The 15,900-nt window shown below is 40.6% G+C and overlaps 1 protein-coding gene across 5 annotated transcripts in view; it reads left to right on the forward strand.

Moving 5' to 3' along the window:
- Positions 1-15,900, forward strand: part of UTRN (utrophin) — a 1,395,536-nt gene that overhangs the window by 457,137 nt on the left and 922,499 nt on the right. For all 5 annotated transcript variants that reach the window (XM_053711837.1, XM_053711835.1, XM_053711836.1 and 2 more), the window contains one exon: positions 5,154-5,333. In XM_053711837.1, coding sequence (XP_053567812.1) covers positions 5,154-5,333 — 180 coding nt within the window. The remainder of the gene's footprint in view (positions 1-5,153; positions 5,334-15,900) is intronic.

The raw sequence follows: 15,900 nt of genomic DNA on the forward strand, positions 1-15,900 counted from the left end.
TGTTGCTCCACCATGGAGTTTAAACTTAGTTCTTAACGTTTTACAGGGTGTTCCGTTTGAACCCCTTCATTCCATTGATATAAAAATGTTATCTTGGAAAGTTCTGTTTTTAATGGCTATTTCCTCGGCTCGAAGAGTCTCTGAGTTATCAGCCTTACATTGTGATTCCCCTTATCTGATTTTTCACTCAGACAAGGTAGTTCTGCGTACTAAACCTGGGTTCTTACCTAAGGTAGTCACTAACAGGAACATCAATCAAGAGATTGTTGTCCCATCCTTGTGTCCAAATCCTTCTTCAAAGAAGGAACGTCTTTTACACAATCTGGATGTAGTTCGTGCCCTCAAGTTCTACTTGCAGGCAACTAAAGATTTTCGCCAAACTTCTTCCTTGTTTGTCGTTTACTCTGGACAGAGGAGAGGTCAAAAAGCTTCTGCTACCTCTCTCTCTTTTTGGCTTCGTAGCATAATACGTTTAGCCTATGAGACTGCTGGACAGCAGCCTCCTGAAAGAATTACAGCTCACTCCACTAGAGCTGTGGCTTCCACTTGGGCCTTTAAGAATGAGGCCTCTGTTGAACAGATTTGCAAGGCTGCAACTTGGTCTTCGCTTCATACTTTTTCCAAATTTTACAAATTTGACACTTTTGCTTCTTCGGAGGCTATTTTTGGGAGAAAGGTTCTTCAGGCAGTGGTTCCTTCTGTATAATGAGCCTGCCTATCCCTCCCGTCATCCGTGTACTTTTGCTTTGGTATTGGTATCCCAGAAGTAATGATGACCCGTGGACTGATCACACATAACAGAAGAAAACATAATTTATGCTTACCTGATAAATTCCTTTCTTCTGTTGTGTGATCAGTCCACGGCCCGCCCTGTTTTAAGGCAGGTAAATATCTTTTAAATTATACTCCAGTCACCACTTCACCCTTGGTTACTCCTTTCTCGTTGTTTCTTGGTCGAATGACTGGGACTGACGTAGAGGGGAGGAGCTATATGCAGCTCTGCTGGGTGAATCCTCTTGCATTTCCTGTTGGGGAGGAGTTATATCCCAGAAGTAATGATGACCCGTGGACTGATCACACAACAGAAGAAAGGAATTTATCAGGTAAGCATAAATTATGTTTTTTTGTACTTTAGTTAGTTTATTTAATTGTATTTATTTGTAGGTATTGTATTTAATTAATTTATTGATAGTGTAGTGTTAGGTTTAATTGTAGATAATTGTAGGTATTTTATTTAATTAATTTATTGATAGTGTAGTGTTAGGTTTAATTGTAACTTAGGTTAGGATTTATTTTACAGGTAATTTTGTAATTATTTTAACTAGGTAACTATTAAATAGTTATTAACTATTTAATAGCTATTGTACCTGGTTAAAATAATTACAAAGTTGCCTGTAAAATAAATATTAATCCTAAAATAGCTACAATATAATTATAATTTATATTGTAGCTATATTAGGGTTTATTTTACAGGTAAGTATTTAGCTTTAAATAGGAATAATTTATTTAATAAGAGTTAATTTATTTCGTTAGATTTAAATTATATTTAACTTAGAGGGGTGTTAGGGTTAGGGTTAGAATTATCTTTAGGGGTTAAAAAATTTATTAGGTCCGGTCGGCAGATTAGGGGTTAATGCTTGAAGTTAGGTGTCGGCGATGTTAGGGAGGGAAGATTAGGGGTTAATACTATTTATTATAGGGTTATTGAGGCGGGAATGAGGCGGATTAGGGGTTAATACATTTATTATAGTAGCGGAGAGGTCCGGTCGGCAGATTAGGGGTTAATAAGTGTAGGTAGGTGGAGGCTACGTTGGGGGCGGCAGATTAGGGGTTAATAAATATAATATAGGGGTCAGCGGTGTTAGAGGCAGCAGATTAGGGGTACATAGGGATAACGTAGGTGGCGGCGGTGTGCGGTCGGCAGATTAGGGGTTAAATTTTTTTAAGAGAGTGGCGGCGATGTGGGGGGACCTCGGTTTAAGGGTACATAGGTAGTTTATGGGTGTTAGTGTACTTTAGAGCACAGTAGTTAAGAGCTTTATGAACCTGCGTTAGCCCAGAAAGCTCTTAACTCCTAGCTTTTTGCTGCGGCTGGAGTTTTGTTGTTAGATTTCTAACGCTCACTTCAGCCACGACTCTAAATACCGGCGTTAGAAAGATCCCATTGAAAAGATAGGATACGCAATTGACGTAAGGGGATCTGCGGTATGGAGAAGTCGCGGCTGGAAAGTGAGCGTTAGACCCTTACCTACACGACTCTAAATACCAGCGGTAGCCCAAAACCAGCGTTAGGAGCCTCTAACGCTGGTTTTGACGGCTAACGCCAAACTCTAAATCTAGGCCCAAGAGAGCAAAGCAAACTTGATGACAAAAGTAAATTGGAAAGTTGTTTAAAATTACATGCCCTATCTGAATCATGAACATTTATTTTTGACTAGACTGTCCCTTTAAAGGGACCTTATACACTTTGAGTTGGTAATATAAAATAATTCACATATATAAAAAGAAGTCTGCAATATACTTTTATTGTTTATTTTGTCCCCTTTTCCTGCAATTCCATTATGAAATTGTGAGCTTTTCAGTTCCTGTTAGAAATGGAAGTGTAGAACATGTGTTGTGTTATATTCTACACAGCCATTGGCTGCACCCTCTAGTGACCTATTTATAACTGTCTCTTATTGGCCACAGTAGAGAAGGTAACCTAAGTTACAGCATGGCAGCTCCCATTGTTTTATAGACACTAAAACATTAAATTTATTTTGTCTATATTTAAACAGCTAATAAAACTTTAAATAAATGCTAGATACAATGAAGCATTTAAAGAAAAAAATAGTCTGAGAATAACATGTAGATATCTTTTTTTAGTGTTTAATGTCACTTTAAAAGGACAGTCTAATCCACATTTGTTATTGTTTAAGAAGAAAGATAATCCCTTTATTTACCATTCACCAGTTGTGCATAACTCAGTTATATTAATATACTTTTTACCTCTGTGATTACCTTGTATCTAAGCCTCTGCAGACTGCCCCCTTATTTGAGTTCTTTTGACAGACTTGCATTTTAGCCAATCAGTGCTGACTTCTAAATAACTCCACATGAGTGAGGACCGTTATCTATATGGTACACATGAAATAGCGCTGTCTAGCTGGGAAAAACTGTCAAAATGCACTGAGATAAAAGGCAGCCTTCAAGGGCTCAGACATCGGCATATGAGCCTTCTAGGTTTAGCTTCCAACAAAGAATAGCAAGAGAACAAAGCAAATTTAATGAAAAAAGTAAATTTGAAAGTTGTTTAAAATGGCATAATCGGCAAATGCATCATAAAAAGACAATGTATAGAGTAGTAGATTTTGTTTCTGACAAATTTCAAAGTTATTTCCATTTCAACACCCCCTGTATCATGTGACAGCCATTAGCCAATAACGAAATGTATATACAGTGAACTCTTGCACATGCTTAGTAAGACCGAATGTCACAGAAAGTGTGCACATTTTCATAATAGAAATAAATTGGAAAAGTGTGTTGTTTTTTTTTTTTTTTGTTTTTTTTTTTTAAAGTTGCATGCTGTATTTCAATCATGAATGTGATTCAACCATCATGCTGTGAATATGTAGAGCACATTTAAAGAGACATAACGATTTAATAAAATGCTCTCATACTGTAGAAGAGCATTTTATTTTTGCACAAATGCTTAAGAAAAATGTAACCCTTGCAAAGAAAAAGAACTTTTAAGAGTTTGAAAGCCTATGCAAGCCAGCATCTTGCTGTGCAAACTTGTGGATCACTAAATACAGCATAATGGAATAACTACCACACACAATAAAACAACGATGCAATAGTACTTACTTTCAATTTGAACTCTATAGCAAAACATTTTCTGGCACATTTCAAAGTTAATCCATTTTTCCTTTTCCGTATCATGTGACAGCCGTCAGCCAATCACAAAATGTTTATACTGTATACTTTTGCACATGCTCAGTAGGAGTGTGCATATAAATATAATGTGCATGTTTTGATAATGGAAGCATTTTTGAAAGTTGTTTTAAATTGCATACTTTATCTGAATTATGAAACTGATTTCGAGACTGTATCTGTAACTAAGATATCTAACTATAACTAAGACAGGGCAAAAAGTTAGAAGCTGTGGCCCCACTGGTTTTGAGGATTTGGCAATGCATGATCTGTATTGCTTTTATTTCCCAACGATCATCCTTGGGGAAAAAAAGCCGTACACTTGCGAGAAGACCTTTATCAATAAAGCAAAGTATAGGTTACTCTTAGTGCATGTAACGTATGACACTACTATTATTACAGAAGCACTTTATATCGTAAGAAAACAGCAGAACATAAATACATATATATATATATATACAAAAGGTTTTACTTCTGTTTCTTTGTTTGTTTGACCTGTTCTTCCAGAACATAAGTTCACTCTTTTTTTTTTTACTGATAGATGCTGCACCCTACTGTATAAAAATGCATCGTTATCAGCCAGTCTTTAAAGGCACATACTACTCATATGCTAAATCACTTGAAACTGATGCAGTCTAACTGTAAAAAGCTGACAGGAAAATATCACCTGAGCATCTCTATGTTAAAAAGGAAGATATTTTACCTCACAATTTCCTCAGCTCAGCAGAGTAAGTGCTGTGTAAAAAGTTATACTCAGCTGCTGCCCAGCTGCAGGTAAAAAAAAATAAAAACAATGAAGCAATGAACTGCAGCCAATCAGCATCAACAGTGCTGAGGTCATGAACTCTTTTACTGTTATCTCATGAGATTTGACTTAACTCTCATGAGATTTCATAGTAAACTTCCTTTAAACTGAATAGGGAAATAACATGAGTGCACGAGGCTCAACCCCTTAGCTGTCCCGGGACAGACATACTGATTTGCTGCTTAGAAGTCCTTTACAATGGGATGTGGCTAATGAGGAACTTTTGAGGTAAAATATCTTTCATTTTTACATAGAGATGTTCAGGTGATTTTATATTTTTTATTCATCTTTTTACAGCTATACTGCATCACTTTCAAGTGTTTCAACATGTGGGTATTATTGCTCTTTAATTTTAGGCAGCTTTAAATAAATAAATAAATAAAGTGTTTTAGTGATTTGTCACTGCACTCTAAATACTCTGACTTGTTTTCTGTAGAACATTTTGAAAGAACTGGAGAGGAGAAAAGCGGATCTGAACAGTGTGACTGAGAGCAGTGCGGCACTGCAGTGCTTGGTGGAGGGTAGTGACACCATCCTGGAAGAGAAGCTGTGTGTCTTGAATGCCGGCTGGAGCAGGGTGCGCACATGGACGGAGGATTGGTGCAATACACTGCTGGTGAGGACACATTGTTGCATACAGTTACAATAAACATTATGATGGTTTATGGGTCCTACCTTGAAAATGTTTGTGTGATCTACACATATAAACTGCTTGGTAATGTGGGGAATGTTTTCTCTAAAAAATAGTTTAAAATTATGTTAAAAAGACCGTATACACTCATTTTCATATAACTGCATGTAATAGACACTACTATAAAGAATAATATGCACAGATACTGATATAAAAATCCAGTATAAAACCTTTTAAAAACTTACTTAGAAGCTTCCAGTTTAGCTCTGTTTAAAAGGTTACTGGAACACCCACTGTAAGTGGGAAATAAGACACTCCCCCTCCCCCTTCCTTTGCATATGAAAAGACCCTTTACACAAACAGAAGCAAGCTGGAGTAGGTATACGTCGGTATTCTCCTAAGACTTTGGGCTTGGTTAGGAATCTGGAAATCAGAGCAATGTTATTTAAAAATAAGCAAAACTATTCATTTTTTAAAAAAAAAACAAAAAGCTGTATAGGCTATATAAATGGATCATCTACAAAACATTTATGCAAAGAAAAATCTAGTGTATAATGTCCCTTTAAACTGCTGGACACTTCTATCTTTCAGATAGAGCCTGCAATTTAAAAAAAACTTTCCAATTTGCTTCTTTTATCAATTATTCTTCATTCTCTTGGTATCTTTTATTGAGAAGTAAAACTAGGTAGGCTCATAAGAGCTCAGGAGTGTGCACGTGTCTTTAATACTCTATGGCAGCAATGTTTTGCAACATTGTATAACAAAGCTACAAATTAGGTTGCAAAACACAGGCCACACTCTCGGCTACTTGGAGAGAAACACATGTTAAACTTATACACAAAGCATATTTCACCCCTGAAAAAGGCTCCAAACTCTATTATCTAAGCTTTAATAAATGTCCCAAATGTTTATTTCCTGCAGCTGATTTGATACATATTTCTCCAACATAGGTGTGTCCGGTCCACGGCGTCATCCTTACTTGTGGGATATTCTCTTCCCCAACAGGAAATGGCAAAGAGCCCAGCAAAGCTGGTCACATGATCCCTCCTAGGCTCCGCCTACCCCAGTCATTCTCTTTGCCGTTGTACAGGCAACATCTCCACGGAGATGGCTTAGAGTTTTTTAGTGTTTAACTGTAGTTTTTATTATTCAATCAAGAGTTTATTTTAAAATAGTGCTGGTATGTACTATTTACTCTGAAACAGAAAAGAGATGAAGATTTCTGTTTGTAAGAGGAAAATGATTTTAGCAACCGTTACTAAAATCCATGGCTGTTCCACACAGGACTGTTGAGAGGAATTAACTTCAGTTGGGGGAACAGTGAGCAGTCTTTTGCTGCTTGAGGTATGACACATTCTAACAAGACGATGTAATGCTGGAAGCTGTCATTTTCCCTATGGGATCCGGTAAGCCATTTTATTCAGACAGTAAATAAGGGCTTCACAAGGGCTTATTAAGACTGTAGACATTTTCTGGGCTAAATCGATTCATATATACACATATTTAGCCTTGAGGAATCATTTAATCTGGGTATTTTTGTAAAATAATATCGGCAGGCACTGTTTTAGACACCTTATTCTCTAGGGGCTTTCCCTAATCATAGGCAGAGCCTCATTTTCGCGCCGGTATTGCGCACTTGTTTTTGAGAAGCATGACATGCAGTCGCATGTGTGAGGAGCTCTGATACATAGAAAAGACTTTCTGAAGGCGTCATTTGGTATCGTATTCCCCTTTGGGCTTGGTTGGGTCTCAGCAAAGCAGATACCAGGGACTGTAAAGGGGTTAAAGATAAAAACGGCTCCGGTTCCGTTATTTTAAGGGTTAAAGCTTCCAAATTTGGTGTGCAATACTTTTAAGGCTTTAAGACACTGTGGTGAAATTTTGGTGAATTTTGAACAATTCCTTCATACTTTTTCGCAATTGCAGTAATAAAGTGTGTTCAGTTTAAAATTTAAAGTGACAGTAACGGTTTTATTTTAAAACGTTTTTTGTACTTTGTTATCAAGTTTATGCCTGTTTAACATGTCTGAACTACCAGATAGACTGTGTTCTGAATGTGGGGAAGCCAAGGTTCCTTCTCATTTAAATAGATGTGATTTATGTGACACTGAAAATGATGCCCAAGATGATTCCTCAAGTGAGGGGAGTAAGCATGGTACTGCATCATTCCCTCCTTCGTCTACACCAGTCTTGCCCACTCAGGAGGCCCCTAGTACATCTAGCGCGCCAATACTCCTTACTATGCAACAATTAACGGCTGTAATGGATAATTCTATCAAAAACATTTTAGCCAAAATGCCCACTTATCAGCGTAAGCGCGACTGCTCTGTTTTAGATACTGAAGAGCATGAGGACGCTGATGATAATGGTTCTGAAATGCCCCTACACCAGTCTGAGGGGGCCAGGGAGGTTTTGTCTGAGGGAGAAATTTCAGATTCAGGGAAAATTTCTCAACAAGCTGAACCCGATGTGATTACATTTAAATTTAAGTTGGAACATCTCCGCGCTCTGCTTAAGGAGGTATTATCCACTCTGGATGATTGTGAGAATTTGATCATCCCAGAGAAACTATGTAAAATGGACAAGTTCCTAGAGGTCCCGGGGCTCCCAGAAGCTTTTCCTATACCCAAGCGGGTGGCGGACATTGTAAATAAAGAATGGGAAAGGCCCGGTATACCTTTCGTCCCTCCCCCCATATTTAAAAAATTGTTTCCTATGGTCGACCCCAGAAAGGACTTATGGCAGACAGTCCCCAAGGTCGAGGGAGCGGTTTCTACTTTAAACAAACGCACCACTATACCCATAGAAGATAGTTGTGCTTTCAAAGATCCTATGGATAAAAAATTAGAAGGTTTGCTTAAAAAGATGTTTGTTCAGCAAGGTTACCTTCTACAACCAATTTCATGCATTGTCCCTGTCACTACAGCCGCGTGTTTCTGGTTCGATGAGCTAGTAAAGGCGATCGATAGTGATTCTCCTCCTTATGAGGAGATTATGGACAGAATCCGTGCTCTCAAATTGGCTAATTCTTTCACCCTAGACGCCACTTTGCAATTGGCTAGGTTAGCGGCGAAAAATTCTGGGTTTGCTATTGTGGCGCGCAGAGCGCTTTGGTTGAAATCTTGGTCAGCGGATGCGTCTTCCAAGAACAAACTACTTAACATTCCTTTCAAGGGGAAAACGCTGTTTGGCCCTGACTTGAAAGAGATTATCTCTGATATCACTGGGGGTAAGGGCCACGCCCTTCCTCAGGATAGGTCTTTCAAGGCCAAAAATAAACCTAATTTTCGTCCCTTTCGTAGAAACGGACCAGCCCCAAGTGCTACGTCCTCTAAGCAGGAGGGTAATACTTCTCAAGCCAAGCCAGCCTGGAGACCAATGCAAGGCTGGAACAAGGGAAAGCAGGCCAAGAAACCTGCCACTGCTACCAAGACAGCATGAAATGTTGGCCCCCGATCCGGGACCGGATCTGGTGGGGGGCAGACTCTCTCTCTTCGCTCAGGCTTGGGCAAGAGATGTTCTGGATCCTTGGGCACTAGAAATAGTCTCCCAAGGTTATCTTCTGGAATTCAAGGGGCTTCCCCCAAGGGGGAGGTTCCACAGGTCTCAATTGTCTTCAGACCACATAAAGAGACAGGCATTCTTACATTGTGTAGAAGACCTGTTAAAAATGGGAGTGATTCATCCTGTTCCATTAGGAGAACAAGGGATGGGGTTCTACTCCAATCTGTTCATAGTTCCCAAAAAAGAGGGAACGTTCAGACCAATCTTAGATCTCAAGATCTTAAACAAGTTTCTCAAGGTTCCATCGTTCAAAATGGAAACCATTCGAACAATTCTTCCTTCCATCCAGGAAGGTCAATTCATGACCACGGTGGATTTAAAGGATGCGTATCTACATATTCCTATCCACAAGGAACATCATCGGTTCCTAAGGTTCGCATTCCTGGACAAGCATTACCAGTTCGTGGCGCTTCCTTTCGGATTAGCCACTGCTCCAAGGATTTTCACAAAGGTACTAGGGTCCCTTCTAGCGGTACTAAGACCAAGGGGCATTGCAGTAGTTCCTTACTTGGACGACATTCTGATTCAAGCGTCGTCCCTTCCTCAAGCAAAGGCTCACACGGACATAGTCCTGGCCTTTCTCAGATCTCACGGATGGAAAGTGAACGTGGAAAAGAGTTCTCTATCTCCGTCGACAAGGGTTCCCTTCTTGGGAACAATAATAGACTCCTTAGAAATGAGGATTTTCCTGACAGAGGCCAGAAAAACAAAACTTCTAAACTCTTGTCAAACACTTCATTCCGTTCCTCTTCCTTCCATAGCGCAGTGCATGGAAGTAATAGGTTTGATGGTAGCGGCAATGGACATAGTTCCTTTTGCGCGCATTCATCTAAGACCATTACAACTGTGCATGCTCAGTCAGTGGAATGGGGACTATACAGACTTGTCTCCGAAGATACAAGTAAATCAGAGGACCAGAGACTCACTCCGTTGGTGGCTGTCCCTGGACAACCTGTCACAAGGGATGACCTTCCGCAGACCAGAGTGGGTCATTGTCACGACCGACGCCAGTCTGATGGGCTGGGGCGCGGTCTGGGGACCCCTGAAAGCTCAGGGTCTTTGGTCTCGGGAAGAATCTCTTCTACCGATAAATATTCTGGAACTGAGAGCGATATTCAATGCTCTCAAGGCTTGGCCTCAGCTAGCAAAGGCCAAGTTCATACGGTTTCAATCAGACAACATGACGACTGTTGCGTACATCAACCATCAGGGGGGAACAAGGAGTTCCCTGGCGATGGAAGAAGTGACCAAAATCATTCAATGGGCGGAGACTCACTCCTGCCACCTGTCTGCAATCCACATCCCAGGAGTGGAAAATTGGGAAGCGGATTTTCTGAGTCGTCAGACATTACATCCGGGGGAGTGGGAACTCCATCCGGAAATCTTTGCCCAAATTACTCAACTGTGGGGCATTCCAGACATGGATCTGATGGCCTCTCGTCAGAACTTCAAGGTTCCTTGCTACGGGTCCAGATCCAGGGATCCCAAGGCGACTCTAGTAGATGCACTAGTAGCACCTTGGACCTTCAAACTAGCTTATGTATTCCTGCCGTTTCCTCTCATCCCCAGGCTGGTAGCCAGGATCAATCAGGAGAGGGCGTCGGTGATCTTGATAGCTCCTGCGTGGCCACGCAGGACTTGGTATGCAGATCTGGTGAATATGTCATCGGCTCCACCATGGAAGCTACCTTTGAGACGAGACCTTCTTGTTCAAGGTCCGTTCGAACATCCGAATCTGGTCTCACTCCAGCTGACTGCTTGGAGATTGAACGCTTGATCTTATCAAAACGAGGGTTCTCAGATTCTGTTATTGATACTCTTGTTCAGGCCAGAAAGCCTGTAACTAGAAAAATTTACCACAAAATATGGAAAAAATATATCTGTTGGTGTGAATCTAAAGGATTCCCTTGGGACAAGGTAAAGATTCCTAAGATTCTATCCTTTCTTCAAGAAGGATTGGAGAAAGGATTATCTGCAAGTTCCTTGAAGGGACAGATTTCTGCCTTGTCTGTGTTACTTCACAAAAAGCTGGCAGCTGTGCCAGATGTTCAAGCCTTTGTTCAGGCTCTGGTTAGAATCAAGCCTGTTTACAAACCTTTGACTCCTCCTTGGAGTCTCAACTTAGTTCTTTCAGTTCTTCAGGGGGTTCCGTTTGAACCCTTACATTCCGTTGATATTAAGTTATTATCTTGGAAAGTTTTGTTTTTGGTTGCAATTTCTTCTGCTAGAAGAGTTTCAGAATTATCTGCTCTGCAGTGTTCTCCTCCTTATCTGGTGGTCCATGCAGATAAGGTGGTTTTACGTACTAAACCTGGTTTTCTTCCAAAAGTTGTTTCTAACAAAAACATTAACCAGGAGATAGTCGTGCCTTCTTTGTGTCCGAAACCAGTTTCGAAGAAGGAACGTTTGTTGCACAATTTGGATGTTGTTCGCGCTCTAAAATTCTATTTAGATGCTACAAAGGATTTTAGACAAACATCTTCCTTGTTTGTTGTTTATTCTGGTAAAAGGAGAGGTCAAAAAGCAACTTCTACCTCTCTCTCTTTTTGGATTAAAAGCATCATCAGATTGGCTTATGTGACTGCCGGACGGCAGCCTCCTGAAAGAATCACAGCTCATTCCACTAGGGCTGTGGCTTCCACATGGGCCTTCAAGAACGAGGCTTCTGTTGATCAGATATGTAGGGCAGCGACTTGGTCTTCACTGCACACTTTTACCAAATTTTACAAGTTTGATACTTTTGCTTCTTCTGAGGCTATTTTTGGGAGAAAGGTTTTGCAAGCCGTGGTGCCTTCCATTTAGGTGACCTTATTTGCTCCCTCCCTTCATCCGTGTCCTAAAGCTTTGGTATTGGTTCCCACAAGTAAGGATGACGCCGTGGACCGGACACACCTATGTTGGAGAAAACAGAATTTATGTTTACCTGATAAATTACTTTCTCCAACGGTGTGTCCGGTCCACGGCCCGCCCTGGTTTTTTAATCAGGTCTGATAATTTATTTTCTTTAACTACAGTCACCACGGTATCATATGGTTTCTCCTATGCAAATATTCCTCCTTAACGTCGGTCGAATGACTGGGGTAGGCGGAGCCTAGGAGGGATCATGTGACCAGCTTTGCTGGGCTCTTTGCCATTTCCTGTTGGGGAAGAGAATATCCCACAAGTAAGGATGACGCCGTGGACCGGACACACCGTTGGAGAAAGTAATTTATCAGGTAAACATAAATTCTGTTTTTATGGCAATGTCCAAAAATAAGACATTTTTGGTTTAAATTAGAATTCTGGCTAAACAACTCACTGAAGATCTCCCCTCTGGTTCTATCACTGTACCAGATTATACTTTTTCTGAGGAACAAAGATACATTAATAATCCTTTCTTTTTTAGCAGCTAGATACAAGTGGCCCTCGTTTTACAACGGTTCAATTTACACCGTTTCAGAATAACAACCTTTTTTTTCCAGTCATGTGACTGCTATTGAAAAGCATTGAGAAGCAGTGCATTTATTAAAATAGCCAGTAGGTGGAGCTGTCCGCTTGTGTCGCAGCAAAGCCAAGCAAGCTGAAATTAATCAGTTTAACCAGACCTGAGCTATCGAGCAGCTTTCAAAGGAACAAGGTCTTCCTGTCTATAACTCAGTCCAGATTGGAATGCATAGAAAGAACTGTTTGCAGAAAAATGCAAGTGAAGTCTGTGTTGTGTGATTATTTTATTAGGTTTATAATGATGTCTAGCATTTAAAGGGACAGTTTACTCAAAAAATGTCTCCCCTTTAATTTGTTCCCAATGATCCACTTTACCTGCTGGAGTGTATTAAATTGTTTACAAGTAGCTCCTTTACCCTTATATAGGCATTTGAAATTGTTAATTTAGCATGTGGTATCCCCACCTATTCTGAAAGTTTGTGGCCGCAGGTCCCAGCTATAGATAAGTTTTGTAAACACAGCCAGCAGAAGAAATTACACTCCCAGTGTGATAAAGCAGAGATAAGGTAATAAAATATTGATTTTCCATTGTTCTCTCAAAGTATTAGTGATTGTTTTAAGGACAGATATAAGATAAAGAAGCAGGTATATGTGCACAATGTAATGAGATCTGATTATACCTACAAGCTCAACCTATTTTATTAGGCTGTGGCTTCAAAACACAAAATCAGAGCTTTAATATACAGAAATAAACCTTAAAAAGCTAGTTTTCATACATTTTTTACTCTGCAGTTGGTAAAAAAAGCAATTGTAAACACATTAAGGGAAAAACTATTTTACTGTATACTGTCCCTTTAAAGTCTTCATTTCAAAGCTTTTAAAATAATGTATTAGGTGTTACTTATGACAATTTTGAGAGGGGCCTGGAACCTATCTCCTTCACTTCCCATTGACTTACATTATAAACTGGGTTTCAATTTACAACGGTTTCGATTTACAACCATTCCTTCTGGAACCTAACCCCGGCGTAAACTGAAAGCTACCTGTACTTAATCTTTAAAAAAATGGAAAACGATCCCAAGTATATCGGAAGTTAGGAACTGTCTGAAGACATTTGTAGAGCGCCAACAGATTCCGCAGCGCTAGTATAAACTTAGCTTTATGTATGTATAAACGTTATGTATATATAAATGTATAAACTCAGCTTTTATTTCATCTGGGTATCTGAGTAGAAACTGAACAGAAGTTGAGATACAACAGCTGATTTTTTTATTTTGGAAAGTTCACAATGGCATGGGGTTAAACTAAAAAATGTAGAATCTTTACATTTGACTAGCATACTTGTTAGTAAACTGTCATGCTTTGATTGTTGGAACACTATGGTGTAACTTGAAAACAGATTCTTAATAAACAGATTTAAAAAAAAAAAATTGCAGGCTCTATCTCTCATGAAAGGTTAATTTCCATCTAAAGGGGAGGAGAGTCCATGGCTTTATTAATTACTGTTGGGAATTAAGAACCTGGCCACCAGGAGGAGGCAAAGACACCCTAGCCAAAGGCTTAAATACCTCCCCCACTTCCCTTATCCCCCAGTCATTCTTTGCCTTTCGTCACAGGAGGATGGCAGAGGAGTAGTCTCTTATGGAGGATAGTACTCTTCTCATTGGGACTGGAGTTTTAAGTAGTCCTGTCAGCCTCTCAGTGAGAGCCTGGGCCAAAGTTAGAGTCCGGAGATGCAGGGAGAGTCTTTCTGTGAAACCATCCCGACTCATATTAACAACTCCACAAGCAATCGGCGTTGATGAGTTTTGCTGCCTGCTTTTCACGCTCAAGTCCATGTCAGGAGCAAAGCTACTAACCTGTCACACTTGAAGGGCCGTGTTCCTGTTCCATGGCGTAGATTCTGTTAAGATCATTTAGTTTTTTATTACATAATGATAACAAGGAAGACAGGGTCACAGTGTGACACTTTTTATCTTTAAAGAATCAAGGGTTAATATTCCTGCAAAGGGGATTATTGAACAGGGAGGGCTTATATATGATATTGTTTATTGTGTCATTGCTCCGTTATGTGCGAGATGAGACTCTGGCAATGTGTGGAACTTTCAGGTGACTTACGGGAGTATTGCGCGGCCCTTTTTTGGCGCGTTTTCTCCTTAGGCAGGGGCAGTCCTGTCAGGCATTCCATGTGACCGGGTGTTGCTATCTCTCTTCCTCTGTTGCTCAGCAGCGCAGGAGATGAAACTGTTTCTGTAGTCCGGGTCATAGGAGGTGGTGAGTGCCCCGGCCATTGGAGGTATAAAAGTGCCTATTTATTAAGTTAATCTAGTCCGTAATAACAGTGCAAGCTATGGAGGACTCTGATGCGTTAGAGGTTTCTCCCTCTTTAACAAGGTCTCATTCCTGTGTTTATTGTGAGGAGGTTCTGGTATAACAGCCTGCTCAACTATGTTCCACATGCCGTAAAAAGTTACAACATCGAAAAGTAAACGGATGTCTAGTACTACTGAGCTACCACCTCTGAGGGTTCCCCGTTCCTGTGAGGTGCGTTCCCTGCATTCATCTTCAATTGCACATGCAGCGCCCCGGGGTCCAACCATTACTCCTATGGGAGAGATTCGTTGGCCGTCAGATTTTGCGGATCAACTGCAAACGGTGGTATCGAAGGTGATCCATGCCTTACCACGTTCTGCTAAGGGCAAGCGTAGGGCGTATCATGGCGGCCCGGCCCAGGGGTTGTCTACGCCTATGGAAATATCAGAGGCATTATGCGATGACGAGACCAACTCCGACTCTTCGGAGGAGGCCCCTTCTGGGTCGGAGTCCTTGACTTTAGGTTTAGGATAGAGAATTTGCGCTTTTTGCTGAAGACTCTCAGCTTGAGCTGTGGGGTACCATCCCTAAGGTGGATGGTGCAATCTCCACGCTCGCAAAACGGACAACTATGCCCCTTGAGGATAGTTTGTCTTTAAACCTTTGAGTGCTAATGACGGCTCTGAGCCGTCAGAGTTTCTCACTCTGTTGCTAATGACGGCTCAGAGCCGTCACAGAGTTTCTCACTCTGGTGCTAATGACAGCTCAGAGCCATCATGAGCACTCTCCCACCTTGAGGGAGATCTCGGGGCTCCTAACCGTCCTACCCCAGCGATCGTTGCCTGTAGAGTGACAGGCATCGCTGGGGCTTCACGTGATGTGCGGTGACGTCACGCTCAATAACGTGATGACGTCACTGCGTAACTTTATTTCTACTTAACAATGTTAAGTATAGGAGGAGGGGGCATGCTGCTTAGAAGCCTGTATCTCAGGCATCTAAGCAGCTACAGATCCCCAAGACCCAAAGTGTAAGTCTTAGAGGTCTGTAAAAAAAAAAGTTAAATGTTTTTTCAAAAATTTTAAAAAATTAAAAAAAAATTAGAAAATATTAGCACCCAGGTGGGAAAGTGCTTGGCACTCAAAGGGTTAAAGAGCCCATGGATAAAAAGTTGGAAAACTTGTTAAGGAAGATGTTATATGATCCTTGGACATTCTACTAGTGCAACCTGTATACTGTTTATTGCAAATCTTG

The sequence above is a fragment of the Bombina bombina genome, chromosome 4 (genome assembly GCF_027579735.1).
Source record: "Bombina bombina isolate aBomBom1 chromosome 4, aBomBom1.pri, whole genome shotgun sequence".
In the NCBI taxonomy this organism is placed as follows: Eukaryota; Metazoa; Chordata; class Amphibia; order Anura; family Bombinatoridae; genus Bombina; species Bombina bombina.